Source organism: Monodon monoceros, unplaced genomic scaffold, assembly GCF_005190385.1.
Source record: "Monodon monoceros isolate NGI ecotype Baffin Bay Population unplaced genomic scaffold, NGI_Narwhal_1 Super_Scaffold_5, whole genome shotgun sequence".
In the NCBI taxonomy this organism is placed as follows: Eukaryota; Metazoa; Chordata; class Mammalia; order Artiodactyla; family Monodontidae; genus Monodon; species Monodon monoceros.
Window position 1 is genome coordinate 76610240 of NW_021703782.1, and position 17623 is coordinate 76627862.

The window sequence follows — 17623 nt, forward strand, 5'->3', positions numbered from 1 at the left end:
CAGCGAGGTGAAGGCACTGTGCCACCATCTGGCCACAGGCCCTGGACAGCTGAGCTTCCACAAGGGAGACATCCTGCGGGTGCTGGGGCCAGCCGGAGGAGACTGGCTGCGCTGCAGCCGTGGCCCTGACACTGGCCTGGTGCCTCTGGCCTATGTGACTTTGACCCCAACTCCAAGTCCAACCCCTGGAAGCAGCCAAAACTGAGGCCCTGTGCATGCTGGTGGCCTCAGGGACCCTCACAACCCCTAGACTCGTAGCCTGAGAGCCCTTCCCAAGCCCTCTGGCCTGGTTACAGAGAGTAGACCGAGAGCTGGGGGCCGCATACCCCTGTGCTCAGTATCAATTACTCCCCCTTAACTGTCCCAGTGACCTCGTCCAGATCTCCCCCCAGGAAAGGAGGGAAGGGACGCAGCACTGGGCTGCCAGAATTTCCCCCGCCCATCTTGGCCAGCCCTCCCATGGGTACAGACAGGCATGTCCCTGTGGAGGGAGGTGACCAGAAGGCCCGTTTGTGGGGGTCCCTAGGCCAGGTGGTGAGAAGGATGGGTGACAGTATTGGGGCCAGTTCCCTGAGCCCCCAGCTGTAAGTAGGCTGTGGCCAGTGCCTGGTGGTCAGAGGAGGGAGGAGGAGCCCAGGCTCTGTTTATGTATTTATTTATTTATTTATTACACCTATTAATAAAAAAGGTGCTCGGCCTCCAAACCATTCTCTCTTTGTGCCTTCTCCCACCCTCCAGACCATCTTTCTTCTTTGCAAAAGGATGGCTGGGATAGGATGAAAAGGAAAGAGAGAACTTGAAGTCTAGGTACCTACGCCAGGAGCTGCTTCTGGATGGTGCTGAGGCCCAGAGCATCATGGGTGAGATGCCCATATGTGCGGCCAAACTGGAACTTATACCCTGTGTGGCCAAAAGATTCTGTCATTTGTAGCCAGAGGCATAGAAAAGTTATTTCTCAGCCAGTTGCCTAGAACCTCCAAGTTATCCTTCAAAATCTAGTCCTAACTACTCCCTAGGAGCTACATCAGTTTCCTTTTCTGCCCAGTGATAAAGCTGACCCAAGGTCCCCCCATATCTACTAGTTCCAAGCCCTAAACCACCTCCACCTATCTCTCTCTCTCTCTCTCACACACACACACACACACACACACACACACACACACACAAATATTCCAGTCCCCAAAGCCTCCCTCTGGGGGCTGTCCTCACCTGGCACATAGCCCCCATATTTAGGTACAAGGCCCAGGTTCTGAGGGTAGGTCCTGGAAAGTGAGGGGAGATGTTTAGGATCCTTCTGGGATCTGCCCCCTGACTTCATCTGTCCAAATTCCTGCAGTGCCTGGTTGCTGAGCACAGGAAAGCTGGAACCGAAGAGGAAGCGAGCACGGGGCACATAACCAGTGAAGCCTAGGGGAGGGGGATACTAAGTCAGTACCTCCTGGGCACCTCCCCAGGCCTTTGGTCATTACCCACTTCCTCTCACCTGACATGAAGAACTTGTGAGGATCTCTGTCATCCATGGAATAAGGGGAAGCCTTCTGAGGAGAAGTTGATAGAAGAAAAACAGGGCTATCAAGTTCAGCCCCTGGGCTGTAACACAAGCTCCCAGGGAGGTGAGGCTGGCGGTCTAGCCCACATCCCCTGTCCCACAGCCATGCTACACATGACCACCCCAGACCTGGCCACACAGAGGTAAGGCTCCCCACTCCCGCCTCATACTCCCCATCAGCCTTCTCGGTCTCACTTGTTCCGCCTCCTGCCCCAGCTCTGGCTCCTTTTCCGTCTCTAGCTCTGCCTCCAGCTTTGGCTCTTGGTCTTTCTCCACATCTTTCTCTCCCTTGGCCTCCTTTGGCAGCTCCTGACTCCTCTGTCGCCCATACCACTGAGTGAAATCATTCAGAGCCTCAGCCCAGACCTGGCTGCTGTTCTTGGCAAAGATGAACTGTGCCTGGGGTACAAAACCTAGGTAGGCAGGGGGCAAGGACGATTTGTTAGTGTGTGGGACCCATGTTCTGGGATGGGGGGTACCTGTTCATACCTGGGTACATACCTGTGTACCCAGGGATCATGCTGGAGCTGAGCCTTTCGTGTCCACGCCTGACAGGCAGGCTTTTCCTGGGACCCTCGGGAGATCTTGGAGGCCGGATGGGAGGCAGAAGTGTGCGGTGGGAAGGGGGCCGGACTAGGCCAGGAGAGCCGCGAAGTAGCTGCCCAGTCATCTGCCCATAGGTCTGGCCCATGCTGAACCGAAGTAGCGGGCAGTGTCCAGTGTACCTGTAGCACAAGTCTCACCCACTCACCTCCAGAATCCCCGGCCTCACCATCCCCAGAGGCAGAAGCAGAGACCTCTGAAGCCCTGATCTCTTCTGGACTCAGCTGTGTATATATTTGGAGCAGGCGTTTCTTATTTCTCTGTCTGGGTTTTCAACCCTTCCCCTCTGCTGCTACCCTGTTACCATGGAGAGCACAACACAAAGCTTCATAGCAGGCCCGGCTACTACTGTTCCCTTGCTTTTCCTTTTCCATCCAACATCATAGACATCCCAGCCATAAGCCTCCCATACCAGAATGTCCACCTGGCCCCCAAGGCCGAGGTGGCACAACTCTGCCACCTTTTACACCCTTTTACACCCCTGTTCCCAGAAGCAAACACATGTGCTCTGGGTAGAAGTCTTACCCTGGGATATAATGAGGGTTCTGAGGGTTCAGCCCTGGTATGAAGGTGCTAGCCATAGCTGTGAGAACCCAGGCGAAGTTCCCTTCGTTTCTCTGAGCCGTTTCTCTGAGCTGAGCTCCTGGGCTGTGTGTGCTGACTGTGTCAAGGGCTGGGAGGCCGAGCCAGAGGCAGGAGGTGGGGCTCAGGGAGGAGAGAGGGGTTGGGGCACTAGTGTGATGGCTGTCAGGGCCCGGGCTGCAGGGGAGTAGAGGCTCACTGGTCCGTCCACTCCGGATCAAGGGCAGCCCTGCCACCTGGGGGCAGGGAGAAGGCCGCGTACAGCCTCGCCACTGCAGAACCAAAGGAAGCCCTGAAGTGGCAGGTGGGGGAGCAAAAACGGACCGGCCCATTGAGCTCTGTCTCGAAAGAGGGCCCTTCCTTCTTAAGCCCCTCTCTGAGCACCTGCCTGAGGAGATGTGGATTCTACTCTCTGTGAGTCTTGGTTGAAAGTGATGGAATTCCTAGGAAAGCCCAGCGGGGAGGTGATAGGGAGAAAAGGAACCTAAAGACCTCTAGGCAGTGACATTGTTTATTTTCAGTAACGTAAGGACAAGAATTACTACTATAATCCGGATGATCATCCATTCAACAAATATGCCCTGCTCTGCCAGGCACGCTCTACAGTGGCAGAAAGTGCAGAGGAGTAGGAGACAGCGTGGCTGTGCTCCACGTGCCTATGGGCAAGTCAGTTAGTATCTCTGAACCCTACTATCCTCATTTACAAAATGCAGGTGCTACTATTCACCCTGCTACTGTTGTGAGGCTCAGATTAATGTATGCAGATGTGCTTTGTAACAAACACCTTGAAGCCAGAATGGTGGGGTAGGGGAAAGGGCACAGGCGTGAAGTCCGGCAGCCATGGGCTCCTAACAGCTTGTGACCTTGAGCCGACCTTACCTTCTCTGAGCAGGTGGCTTCTTCTGAACCTGAAATCCCTAAACTCTTAACATGAAGGTTAAAATAGCCTAACCTACCAAGGTGGTGTTAAAAATAAAGCCAGATAGTGTGTGTGAAAGAACTTACCCCAGCACCTGGCACGCAGCTGCTAAAACTTCATTTCCTTTCCTATTGTTTAGTATTGTCTCTAAGCGTCTAACACAAATGGGAGATCAATGAATGGTTAGTAAATTCAGGGGTTACAGGTTTTCTCACTGTGGGAGTTCAAGGGAAGGAGATATGAAGGTAATGTTGCGGTTTAATGAGGGGGCAAATTAGAATTTGTTAAGAAAACAATTCAGATCCTAAGAGCAGTACAGACCAGGAAAAAGATGGGGGCAGGGGAGCATGATTAGAACTTTGCGGCTGGTTCAGGGCCAGGCTGGTCCACCTTTCCAGGACACAGAGCCTCTGCTCTCCTCCCCACACCTGACTGTGCCAGTGCCTGGGCTAACCGAGCATGTGTCACTGACTTCTTGGGAATTGCACAAGAGGGCCCCAAAGAATACATTTCATGTTCCTCAGTGTTCTGCCAAGGACACTTGGTATGTGGACACTTGGTATGTGTCACTTAGAGCTAGAGTTAGAGAGGACTTGGCTCCCAGGAAATATGCTAGAGTGAGGGTGGGAGCTGAGGGGAGAGCCCAGAAGAGCAGGAATATGTCAAGGCTAACAACCTGGACTTCTGGATTCTGTAACAGACACTGTTGGTTGCACACTTCATACCTATTCCCTACCCCCGTCTCCCTTCTTCCTAACAGAACTTTAATTTCGTTCTGCCAAGCAGTCAGGAACTTCAGGGAAGCTGGAGCCAGCCACAGGAATGAGTCTGGATTAGTCTAAGCCCATCATAGTAGTCCCATTCCCCTTGCCAGTGACTGGTTAGGCATGGGCTTGTGGCAACCTGGACAGTATGAGGGCAAGTCTGCTGGGGTGAAGGAGTGTCCTGGGAAGAGTTTCTTTGCTCTTAAAAAGATGCACAACAAATTAGAGAAAGAGAGATGGACAAGAAGGAATGATGTCTTTTCCTGCCTCTAGAAATTCTGTGGATGTGATGCTGGAACCTTGGCAGGCATCATGAAACCTGTGGAAAGCTAAGCTAACCTGGGGACAAAGCCTGAATCCATCCAGGGTGGATGGCAGAATAGAAAGGCCTGGGTCCTTGATGGTAATGTTGAGCCTCTGACTTAACCAACCTTCTTATGAAATAATTTCATTATTGTTAAGGCCACTTTAAGTTTTCTGTTACTTAGAGCCAAAGGCGTCATAATATAAAAGTAAAACAAAACAAAACAAAAACACTAGTTCTAAAAAAAAACAAAAAAAACAAAAAAAAACCCACTAGTTCAAATCCTAGTCACTAGAGATACAGACCCTGGCCAAATTCATCTCATCAGCCCTCAGTTTTCTCATCTATAAAATGGGTAAACTAATGTTACTACCTCATTGAGCAGGATATCGTAGATGAGATGATGCAAAAAGAGCAGCTGGCCCAGTGTCTAACTTGCTAATAAGTAAATAGCAATTCATTGTGTTTAGTTAGAATTTGGTAGGATGGGAGAAAAGAAAAAAGTAGTAAGACTGGGAGTTCAGGGGAAAGAGTCTGTGAAGTTGAGAAATGGAAAGGTTAGAATTTCAAATTGGGATGTAGATTAGGATGCAGGGACTGGAACAAATTCTGCAGAAAAGACCATGGCAGCTAGAATCTGGGTAAGAGTTAATATAAGTTAGGAAACAAATTATAATTAGTCTTAGATTCATGGTTTGTGAAGAAACAGCTCACTGTTCTTGGTGAAATGGCTTGTTACTATTATTGTTTCCATCTGTGTAGAGAGTATTTCTAAATCCCTGAAGATTGGAAGGACATTCTAACCTGGGAAAGGAGTGGAAGAGCTAGCTGAGGGGCCTGTAGGAATGCTCATTGCCTTGGTGCCTCCTTCCGAGGGATAGTCATGGTAACCTACCCACAACTTGTTCCTGACGACAGCTGCCACACCCAGCGGCCAGTGTTGGATGTGGCAGCAGAGAAATGTTTCTCTGGGATTACACCCATCTACAAGATGAAGGTCCAGTTAGGAAAGTCACGACAGTGCCCTGCTCACTCCACACAGCCTGTTGGGTCTCCCAAATGGCAGTCTACAACTCTCTTGTGCTCTGCCTTTGATCTGACTGGGAATTGCTGTAAAATTTCATGTAAATAAATACAAATATCGAATCATGTCGTACACCTGAAACTAATATAATGGTATGTGTTAACTATATCTCAATTTTTAAAAATCAGAATATTTATCAGCCAAAAAATTTTCACATAGATCCCAGATCAATCACTTGATTGTACGTCAGTACTGGGCAAGCATAAATCCCCTCTATGAGGATGAATTAAAAGAAAATCATGAGACCTTTGGAAAAAATTCCTCAGATCAAGAGACAACCAAAATTGAAACAAAAAGTGAAAAGAATGAACTCCAAAAGATTACATACAACATAACACCCTTTAAAATTAAAATATATAGATGCAATAAAACTACATAAACAGGAAAGCAAGGTAATGATGAACATGAGTTCAGTTGCTTACCTCGCATGGAAGTGAGACAGTGGAGGGGGAGGAGACCATACGTGTAGATGTACGTTATTGTCAAGGTCCCAGTTTTCGTTTGGGATGGTGATTTCATAAATGCTTATTATTACACATTAGAATGAATGAATGAATTAAACCATGGGCCAATGATTAAAGTGTATCATAAACCAAGGATTATGAAAACCCAAATCTGTGCAGTTGACATCCAAAGACGTGGAATGGGGTGGGGTTGGGGAGAATCCAAACAGAAATGATCAGAAACAGTGGTATTGATAAGACTTGAATATACTTTCTAGTTTTAGTGCTCAAGAAATCAAAATATTAAAGAAGAACAGAATCTGAACAAGGATGATTTATTAGCTACACACAGGGAACTTTAAAAACTGGCCATAGTCTAGTCCTGCCTAACAGAGCAGGCTTGGGCAAATTGCTTAGTCTTTGAGCCTCAGTTTCCACATCTGTAAAATGAAAGAGATGCACTGGATTGTTATTAAGATTCCTTCTAGTTCCTACTCCCTTCTCTATTTGCCAATGCAAATATTATATGGGCTTTAAACATATATACATATTATTTTACATTTTTATGTATACATATTTATCTTACATTTTATATTCATATTTATGTATTATAAAACATAAACATATATGATTTTTTTAAATAGCAGAATCTTTGATGTGCTTTTAGTCATTTTTTTATTGAAGTATAGTTGATTTATAATGTGTTAATTACTGCTGTACAGCAAAGTGACTCAGTTATATATACATTATTTTTCATATTCTTTTCCATCATGGTTTATCACAGGATATTAAATATAGTTCCCTGTGCTAGACAGTAGGACCTTGTTTATCCATTCTATATATACCAGTTTGCATCTGCTAATTAGAGTCATTTCTAAACGCAACTATATTTTTAAAGTTTCATACTTTAAAATGTGCATGTGTAGGGCTTCCCTGGTGGCTCAGTGGTTGAGAGTCCGCCTGCCGATGCAGGGGACACGGGTTCGTGCCCTGGTCCGGGAAGATCCCACATGCCGCTTAGCGGCTGGGCCCGTGAGCCATGGCCGCTGAGCCTGCGCGTCCGGAGCCTGTGCTCTGCAACGGGAGAGGCCACAACAGTGAGAGGCCCGCGTACCGCAAAAAAAAAAAAAAATGTGCATGTGCCTCCTAGGATGCAGCTCCAAATGAGCCTTATTCAACTTATAAATTTTCCTGAAAACAGGCCACTATCTGGATATCACTGCTCTGAGCATAGAGGATGGATCAAAGCAAAGGAAATGGCAGAATCTCTTTCTGGCGTTTTTACACGTATAACATTCTTCAAATCCACAGCATCAGTTTTTTTTGGTTTTTTTAAATAAATTTATTATTTATTTTTGGCTTCATTGGGTCTTCATTGCTGCGCTGCGGGCTTTCTCTAGTTGCGGCGAGCGGGGGCTATTTTTTGCTGCTGTGCGTGGGCTTCTCATTGCAGTGGCTTCTCTTGTTGCGGAGCAGGGGCTCTAGGCTCGCGGACTCTAGAGCACAGGCTCAGTAGTTGTGGTGCACGGGCTTAGTTGCTCACGGCATTTGGGATCTTCCCAGACCAGGGCTCAAACCCGTGTCCCCTGCATTGCCAAGCGGATTCTTAACCACTGCGCCACCAGCCAAGTCCCTCCACTAACTTTCATTAACCATCTCAGCTAGGTAATTACCTTCTGGTCACTACAGAGATGAATAGATGAATAAGATATAATTCTTGACCTCAGTGATTTTACAATTTTAAAGAGGAGTGAGAGCTACAGAGAAAATCAGTATAAACACCACAATGTAGATTTAAACAAAAACAACTGACTTTATAATAGGCCACAAAGAAAAATCTCAAAAATCCCAACAAGCACAAATAAACCACATTTTCTCACACAAACACAACAAACCTGTAAATAAAAAACAAAAATTAGGTTAACCAAGCAAACAAAAAACCCCAATTGCCTCTAAATTCAGCTTTGATTGAATTCTCATTTATTTCTAAAAAATGGTGTATAATCACTCTTCTTTTCTTTGCCCCAAGTTAAGAGGGCATTTAAAAATTGTCTAAATGTTGGGCAATTTTTAGCCTCAAGTGTATACTGGCATCACGACTAAGGACATAGGCTTAATCCTAGATCCATCACTTAACTAACTGTACAATCTTAGGTAAATTAGTAAACCTCTCTGAATCTCTTTTTCCCTCATCTATGAAATGAGAATGGTAATACTGTAAGGATTAATTTAAATGGTATATGTAACACAGAATAGTTATTGGTACCTAATAAACTGTCAAAATTATCATTAAACAAGTGTTCCAGTAGGAGCTATTTTTGTTACAAGAAACAACTGTCTACTTCTGCTGGCCCAAGTATAGCAAGTACAGAGGAAGAGAGGTTATCTTAAGGATGAATTAGATTTCATCAGTGTCCAAGGAAAGGACTGTATAGCCTGCTTTATAGCCAGGCCTCATGGAAACTGAAATTGAGAACTTGAAAGCTAACAGGAGCTAAGGCAGTTATTTTCGCTCTTTTCTCCTTGAGGCCATGTGCTTTCCTCTGCACATCTGCTCAATCTCTCTCTCTCTTTTTTTTTTTTTTTTTTTTTTGCGGTACGCGGGCCTCTCACTGTTGTGGCCTCTCCCGTTGCGGAGCACAGGCTCCGGACACGCAGGATGCGCAGGCTCAGCAGCCATGGCTCACGGGCCCAGCAGCTCTGCGGCATGTGGGATCTTCCCGGACCCGGGCATGAACTCATGTCCCCTGCATTGGCAGACAGACTCAACCACTGCGCCACCAGGGAAGCCCAAGAACTGTTTTTTTTAAAAAAGACAACAAAATAAGCAAACTACTGGCACAGATAGCCAAAAGAAAAAACACTACACAAACCCCCTAATGCCTTGAGGAAGTGGCTAAAACCACAGACACACAGGAATTTGTTTAATTATAAAAGAATACTAGCTGGGGCTTCCCTGGTGGCGCAGTAGTTGAGAGTCTGCCTGCTGATGCAGGGGACGCGGGTTCGTGCCCCGGTCCGGGAAGATCCCACATGCCGCGGAGCGGCTGGGCCCGTGAGCCATGGCCGCTGAGCCTGCGCGTCCGGAGCCTGTGCTCCGCAACGGGAGAGGCCACAACAGTGAGAGGCCCGCGTACTGCAAAAAAAAAAAAAAAGAATACTAGCTGAAACTCTATATAACTAAACCAGAAAATCTCACTGAGATTAAAATTGTGTAGGAAAATATAAATCAAAATCAACCCAAGTGATACAGAATATCTGAAAATAAAATAACAACCATAGAAGAAATTGAAAAAGCGGTCAAATAGTCGCCACCTACCAGAAGACCCACACTACACTTAATTTACAAAATTAGTATGAATTTAATTCAAGACTTAACAAACCTCATACAAGTCTTACAACAGATGAAAAATCTAAATGAAACATCAAGCCAGGAATAGCATGTAGCAAGATGCTTGCCATCATGGTCTTCTTTCCTTGACTCCAGTAATAGTTACCACTAAATGATCACAGCCCACTTTCTGAGACCTCCCAAGGCTCTGCAAGACAGCATATCTTTAGTGATTTCTGCCAGAGGTTCAGAATGAGGGGAATGCTGGCAAATGTCCTGCTCTTTGTCACCCCTGAGTTGACAGCTCAATAAGGGCAGATACCTTGTCTATCTTGTTCACAGTTGTAGCCCCAGCATCAAGCACAGGTGTCTGGCGCATAATATAAGCTAAACAAATCTAGCAATATCGTAAAGGAAAACATTCATTAAAACTAGTAGGATGTATTTCAGGACTGCAACAGTGATTAAAATAGAAACTCTGTTTCTATTAATGTAATTAACATGAATAAACCAAAGGAAATAAAAGCCATTTGATCACCCTGACAGATGCTGAGGAAATCTTTCATAAAATTAAATATCCATTTGTTATTTTTTAAAGGATTTTTAGTAAACCAGGAATATAAACATGATAAAGAATACTCGAAATGAACAACCAATATCAAACTGCATCAAAGGGAGAAGCCAGAGCCAGGATTGGCAAACGGGTCTTATGCGTTGTACTAAATCCAATTAACTGTAGTCACTTATGGGAATGTTACTGTGAGGTTTCTGAAATAGGGTCATGGCTTAGCAGGAAAAAGTGCTAAGGATTCGCTATGTTTGCCCTGGGCATAAGATGGATGCTAGCGTGTAGAGTTGATAATCCTTCACTTTAGGCAATCTTAAAAAAGTCAGAACCAAGACAAGACCGCACTATCACCTTTATTATTCAACATTGTTCAACATATGGTCTAGACAGCGCATGAAACAAAAATAAGTACAGTTACCCTTGAACAATGTAAGTTTGAACTGCACAGGTCCACTTACACATGGACCTTTTTTTTTCAATAAATATTACAGTACTACAGATAAGTGGTTGGTTGAATTCATGATGCAGAACCGCGGATATGGAGGGTGGACTATGGGACTTAAGCATCCTCGAATTTTGATATCTCTGGCAGGTCCTGGAACCAACCCCCTAACCCCCCAACCCCCTCCCCCTTCGCCCCTCAGATACCAAAGTCTCATTGTAATAAGACATAAATGTTGGAAAGGAAGAAAAAGTTTACTTGCTTAACTACAAAACCCAGAGAAGTAACCGAAAAACAGCAAGAACTAATAAGAGTATTATCAGATGGCTTATTAAATGAAAAATATATTCAAATATTAATAGCTTTCATATTAGCCAGCATTACTGGTTAGATGACACATTGGAGGACCTGCGCTTCCAGCATTATGGCAGAATAGGTGTTCTTCAGAGGATTATCTAAAGCAAATCGACTATATATGATATAGGTCATTGTGCGTTTGTCTTTCAATAATTTGACTAAATTGTAATCCCTAGAGCAACTACTAAGAATGTAATTAAAATATATGTTTAAAAAACAGGAAAACTAGAATGGTATGCTAAAAAATATATTTATTTAAACCAAAAGAAGGCAGTAAAGAAGGAACAGAGGAACAAAACGAAACAAAAAAGACATGAGACAATGAAAACGTAGGTCCACACAAAAAACGTGTACATGATTGTTCATAGGAGCGTCATTAATAATAGCCAAAAAGTAGAAGCAACCCAAATGACCATCAATTGATGCGTAGATAAATAAACATGGTATATTCATACAGTGGAATATTATTCAGAAATGAAAAAAGAATGAAGTACTGCTACATGCTATAACATGCATGAACCTTGAAAACATTACACTAAGTAAAAGCAAGATAAAAGAGACCATATATTGTATGACTCCATACATGAAATGTCCAGAAGAGGCAAATCTATAAAATCAGAAAGTGAATTCATGGTGCCTAGGGCTGGAGGTAAGGGAGTTTTGGGTGGTGGTGGGTGTGGATACAGAGATTGACTGCTAATGGACATGAGGTTTCTCCTTGGTGATGAAAATATTCTAGAATTGATTGTGGTGATATTTGCACAACTCTGAATATAATAAAAACCACTGAATTATAAACTTTAAATGGGTGAATTATATCTCAATATAAAGCTGCTTAAAAAATAAAATTATAGGGACTTTCCTGGTGGCGCAGCGGTTAAGAATCTGCCTGCCAATGCAGGGGACATGGGTTTGAGCCCTGGTGTAGGGAGATCCCACAAGCCGCGAAGTAACTAAGCCCATGTGCCACTACTGAGCCTGTGCTCTAGAGCCCGCAAGCCACAACTACTGAGCCCGCGTGCCATAACTACTGCAGCCCTCACGCCTAGAGCCTGTGTTCTGCAACAAGAGAAGCCACCACAATGAGAAGCCTGCACACCACAACAAAGAGTAGCCCCTGCTCGCCGCAACTAGAGAAAGCCCACGTGCAGCAACAAAGACCCAACGCAGCCAAAAAATAATAAATTTATATAAAAATTTTTTTAAATAAAATTGCAAAATGCAAAGAAAAGCAACCCAAATCTAATAATGTAAAAAAAAAGAGAGAAAGAAAGGAAGGCAGGGAGGGAAGGATGTTAGGAGAGAGGGAGGAAGGATGGAAGGGGGAAGGAAGGATACATCAAGATCAAGTTGGGTTTATTCTATAAATGCAAAGTTGGTTTAACATTAGACAGTGAATATAATGTACCATTGCTTAGAAATCTTTTTCCCCTTCCTACCACCACCTCTATAGATGGTATACTTTGGGCTTGGCCATATGGCTTGCTTTGGCCATTGGAATGTTGATAGACATGATGTGACCCAAAGACATGAAAAGCAGTTGCAAAACTGCTCCTGTCTTGCTCTTCTTCCATCACCACGGCAAGAACATGCCTAGGCTATCCTGCTGGTCCCAGGAGGAGTGAGAGACAGATGGAGCACAGCTAAACCATGTGGCCAATCCTAGTTCAGAATGCTGACCCCAGTCAAACCACAGATTTCTGAGAATAAATAACTGTTTTATGCCACTGAGTTTTTTTTTTATTTTACTGTAGTTGATTTACAATGTTGTGTTAATTTCTGCTCTATAGCAAAGTGACTCAGTTATACATATATATATATATATATATATATATATTCTTTTTCATACTCCTTTCCATTATGGCTTATCACAAGATATTGAATATAGTTCCCTGTGCTATACAGTAGGACCTTTTTGTTTATCCATTCTATATATAATAGTTTGCATCTGCTAACCCCAAACTCCCAATCCTTCCTTCCCCCGACTCCCCTTGGCAACCACAAGTCTGTTCTCTATATCTGTGAGTCTGTTTCTGTTTCGTAGATAAGTTCATTTGTGTCATTTTTTAGATTCCACATATAAGTGATTATCATATGTCTTTCTCTTTCTGACTTACTTCACTTAGTATGATAATCTCTAGGTCCATCCATGCAGCTGCAAGTGTATGCCACTGAGTTTTGACATGGCTAGTTACATGGCACTTCTGTGATAATAGCTAATGGGTATTGGTAGCTACAAAAAAAACCCTACAGTTAACATAAAACTTAATAGTGAAACGTTAAAAGCATACTTTTAAAGATCAGGAACAAGCACGAGTGTCTACTACCATTACTTCACTCAACATTGTATTGACGGTCTTAAGCAAAGGAATAGAAAGCAAAGGTATAAATACTAGAAAACTATAGGAATGATTTTGGATTTGATTCTCAGTGAGGTGACAGGTTTTGAGCAGAATGACAAAGTGATTCAACTTACACTTTAAAAGGGTATTCGGGCTACTGTGTAGAGAATAGGCTGCAAGGAGACAAAGGCATAGCAGAGAGACTACAAAGGAGGCTATTGCAACAACCCAGGCAAGAGACAGTGGTGGCTTAGATTGGGTTAGAGGCAGTGGAAATGTCAGAAGTGGTCAGGTTACGGATAGATTTCAAACGTAGAACATACACAAATTACTGATGGGCTGGACATAGGATAGAGAGAATGAGAGGAATCAAGGATAACTCTAAATTGTCTTGCCTGGGTACCTAATAGGCTGCATTTATTGAGATGGGGAAACCTTAGAGAAAAGCTGGGGAAGAGGGGGAGGATTCAAGAGCTCTGTTTTGTACCCATTGAATTTGAAAAGCCAACTAGATATCCAACTAGACATGATAAATAAGCAATTGAATACAGGAGTCTAGAGTTCAGAAGAGAGGTTGAGGTGGAGAAAAATGGGAGTCATTAGGGTATAGATAGAACTTAAAGCCTTGAAGTTAGGACTTCCCTGGTGGCGCAGTGGTTAAGAATCCTCCTGCCAATGCAGGGGACAAGGGTTCGAGCCCTAGTCTGGGAAGATCCCACATGCCGCGGAGCAACTAAGCCCATGCGCCACAACTACTGAGCCCACATGCCACAACTACTGAAGCCCGTGTGCCTAGAGCCCGTGCTCCGCAACTAGAGAAGCCACCACAATGAGAAGCCTGCGCACTGCAACAAAAAGTAGCCCCCGCTCACCGCAGCTAGAGAAAGCCCATGCGCAGCAATGAAGACCCAATGCAGCCAAAAATAAATAAATAAATAAATAACATAAATAAATTTTAAAAAAAAGATATGGTGGAGGGGGCTGTTTTGAAAAGAACACGTTATCAATATATTCATTTAACTGCTCTTCCTAAGGTTAAATAACTTTATATCCCTAGTACCCATATTGTGGTCTCTAAATACCATTTCCAACTGAAAGGACCATGAATCATTGGAAAAAATAGCTGATACCAGCTCCGGTCTAGGAATGCACAAAATGAGCCTGGAACATTTTATTATATCAAATCCAAGAAACCTTAAGGGAGGGTTTCTTAAAGGTCATGTCAAAAGGACTCAGGAGCCAACTTGAATAAGTGTCCAGTGGCCAAAAAAGGACAATTTAAGAATCAAAAATGATTTCTTTAATTGCCAATGATTGAGGCACATCATATATGTGTTAAATTATGAGTTCATGATGGTACTAAAAAAAGCAAACCTCATTGGTCACTGTTGGAGGATGCTACAGAACCAACTCACTACTTGAGAAGCTGGTAATATAAAAGGGAAACAATCAAGCATTTTTCTTGCCTTTCCCACATAAAATATATCTCTGAGTAACAAATAGTTTAACGTGGATAAGTTTCTCTTTGTAGAGGTATTCTACCTAATAAAGAAGGAAGGACAGAATGAGAATGTTATTTTTGAATTCCTATATTAATGAACCTAGACCAGTGGTTCTCCATCAGGGACAATTTTGCCCCCAGGGGGACAACGGACAATGTCTAGAGACATTTTTGGTCATCGCAAATGCGAGAGTTGCTACTGACATCCAGTGGCTAGAGGCCAGGGATGCTGCTAAACATCCCTACAATGCACAGGACAGCCCCCTGCTATAAAGAATGTATCCAGTCCAAAATGTCAATAGTGCCACATTTGACAAACTCTGGTCTAGACAATGATCATCATCAGTTACTAACATCACAAAAAGACCACCACTGTATACCTCATGATAAAAATTAGTTTTGCCAAAATAATCAAATATAAACCTAATTGTCCCTAACTACCAATTTACTGGAAATACAGGGGACTGAAGAAATGCTAAAGCACACTAGAAGCTCAGCAAAATTCAGACTCTGAGAAACTCTACAGGACAAATACCCTGGTTTCTTTAAAAAAAAAAAAAAAAGGCAAAAAAGAGAGTGGATGGAGTTAAAGATGTAAGAAACATATCAGCTTCAAAGCACGGACCTTATTTAGATTTTGATTCAACTTAACAATTTTTTAAAACTAAGTATAATTCAACAGGGGAGATATGAACAACTAGATACTGGATGATATTAAGGGATTTTTTTTTAGGTGTGACATGGTACTGTGATTTTGTTTTAAAGAAGAAACCTTATCTTTTAGAGGTAACACACTGAAATATTTATTGATGAAATGATATAATGTCAGAAATATGCACCAAATAACTGGGTGGGGGGAAAGAGCAGGAGTATAGATGAAACAAGATTGCCCACGAATTGATTATTGGAGGATCACTGGCATAGAAGGTACATAAAAGCAGATACTTTCACCTCGGCCTGGTCACTTATGGCAACAGTATAACTGAGGCATGGGTGATTTTGAACAATGGGTCTCCAACAAAATGGTCTTACCCAAGGTAAATAAGGGTTCATTGTTCTATGTGTTCTTCTTTTTTTCGCGTTTGACATTTTCCGTCATAAAAAGTTTGAAAAAACAACAAAAGGATCTTCTAGTAGCCTGACTCAAGGAACATTTAAAACTCATCTTAGCACGCCCCTCTGCACTATTTAATACTGTTCATTATTCCACTTTTCCTAAACTCTCCATTCCTTGGATTCCACTTGCCACCAGTGTTTTTTTGTTTTGTTTTTTGTTTTGGCTGTGTCAGGTCTTCGTTGAGGCATGCAGGGTCTTCATTGAGGCGTGCGGGATCTTTCATTGCAGCGTGGGCTCTTCGCTGAGATGCATGGGCTTCTCTCTACTTGTGGCGTGCAGGTTTTTCTCTCTCTAGTTGTGGCGCACGGGCTCCAGGGCGCGTGGGCTCAGTACTTGTAGATGTGGGATCTTAGTTCCCTGACCAGGGATGGAACCCGCGTCCCCTGCATTGGAAGGCGGATTCTTTACCCGCCACTATTTTTTAAATCAGTGGACTTGAAAAGTATTCAGACATTCAGATGGATGCACAGATATATTGCTAGTTCAGTCATAGACTGGAGTTTGCATATTGTAATGTAAATATATGTCAACTCTATTCTAAACAGTTTTATTATGACTTTAGTTAAATAAAAAAGGTTGTAAAATGTGATGTGTATGTGTGTACCGTATGTGTACTTCTTAAAACAGGTAAAATCCTGACCCTTTCATACACAGGTTTGAATTTGAAATTACATTATAAACACTTATGCTTTATTGTTCTAAATAAAGAATTTTACACACTCTCAAAAAAAAATTCTCTTCCTATATTTCAGCATGTTTCTTGTGTCTCCTTCATGGACTTCATCCACCCACACTTTAATACTGTTGGTGTTCCCTAGAAGTCCATTGTCAGCCTATCTCTCCTTCCCTACTTGGATAATGGCAACCACCTTCAGTTTTCTTTACCATCACATCACCCCTTAGTTCATGGCAATCACCTACCTCCCCCACCCCCAATCTTTCCTCCTCCTGGATTCTTTATCTCAGTTGATACTCAGTCATCTAAGCTAGAAACTTTAAAATTATCCTGACTGATGCTCTTTCTCTCTACAGGACTGACTGACTTTGGATACTGATCAATCAAGTCTTCCCATTCTAGGTGATTGTTTCCTCCTCCCCTTCCCCATTATCCCTATCCTAGTTCAGTCCTCATCCTCTCCTCACCAGAAGCATTGTCAGCACCTCTTTCCTAATTAGTCTCCCTGCCTCCATACAACCACAATAATCTGTCTAAAACAGGAACCTGGCTCCTCTGCTTAGAATTACTATTACCAGCTATAGATATTCTCAAACTTGGGTAAAGGGTCAGACACGAGTCGATTAAATTATTCTATTACTTAAACAAAAGGAGGCATAAATTCCTAGTGTTTACAGATCTTATACGACTATAGAAAACAAATTACATAGTTGTAGATGCTAGCACTTAATGTGACGAATGAGCTTGTTTTGCTGAGACTCTCTCTACAAACATGGGACAGGACTCTGTCAGAAGGCGGTCACCCACACGGACGCGGACTGTGCAATTAATTTTCCTTTTAGCTTACCACAGAAATAGAAATATCGTACTTTAGAATACTTGAAAAGAACTCAGCCTCGCTCCCTCAAGCTCTGTCGCAGCCCGTTTGACTCCCGAGGCCCACCTGCCTCCCTCCACGCCGCCGCTAGGTGGCAAGCGGCTCACCGACGCCCACCACCGCTAGACCCAGCCCAGTCGCCGGGATCGAGTGACGTCACCCAT

General features: G+C 43.4%; 2 protein-coding genes across 4 annotated transcripts in view; one reads left to right on the forward strand and one right to left on the reverse strand.

Annotated features, from left to right (window-relative positions):
- Window positions 1-704, forward strand: part of RUSC2 (RUN and SH3 domain containing 2) — a 58274-nt gene extending 57570 nt beyond the window's left edge. For all 3 annotated transcript variants that reach the window (XM_029202714.1, XM_029202716.1, XM_029202715.1), the window contains one exon: window positions 4-704. In XM_029202714.1, coding sequence (XP_029058547.1) covers window positions 4-205 — 202 coding nt within the window. In that variant the 3' untranslated portion in view covers window positions 206-704. The remainder of the gene's footprint in view (window positions 1-3) is intronic.
- FAM166B (family with sequence similarity 166 member B) lies at window positions 692-3066 on the reverse strand. Its single transcript, XM_029202717.1, has 6 exons — window positions 2678-3066; window positions 2051-2274; window positions 1745-1962; window positions 1484-1538; window positions 1210-1407; window positions 692-900 (listed from the first exon to the last, which is right to left on the reverse strand). Exons 1-6 carry the CDS (start codon window positions 3064-3066, stop codon window positions 812-814), a joined length of 1173 nt encoding a protein of 390 aa, XP_029058550.1. The 3' UTR covers window positions 692-811.
- Between the last annotated feature and the right edge of the window lie 14557 nt (window positions 3067-17623).

What these genes read in the sequence shown, in the direction of transcription:
- FAM166B (XM_029202717.1), bottom strand. Translation starts at nt 3,066, where the DNA reads ATGGGCCGGTCCGTTTTTGCTCCCCCACCTGCCACTTCAGGGCTTCCT. An exon ending in CATGATCCCTGGGTACACAG is followed by an intron (nt 1,963 to 2,050) that starts GTATGTACCCAG and finishes CTGCCTACCTAG; the next exon opens with GTTTTGTACCCCAGGCACAG. An exon ending in TCACAAGTTCTTCATGTCAG is followed by an intron (nt 1,408 to 1,483) that starts GTGAGAGGAAGT and finishes CCCCTCCCCTAG; the next exon opens with GCTTCACTGGTTATGTGCCC.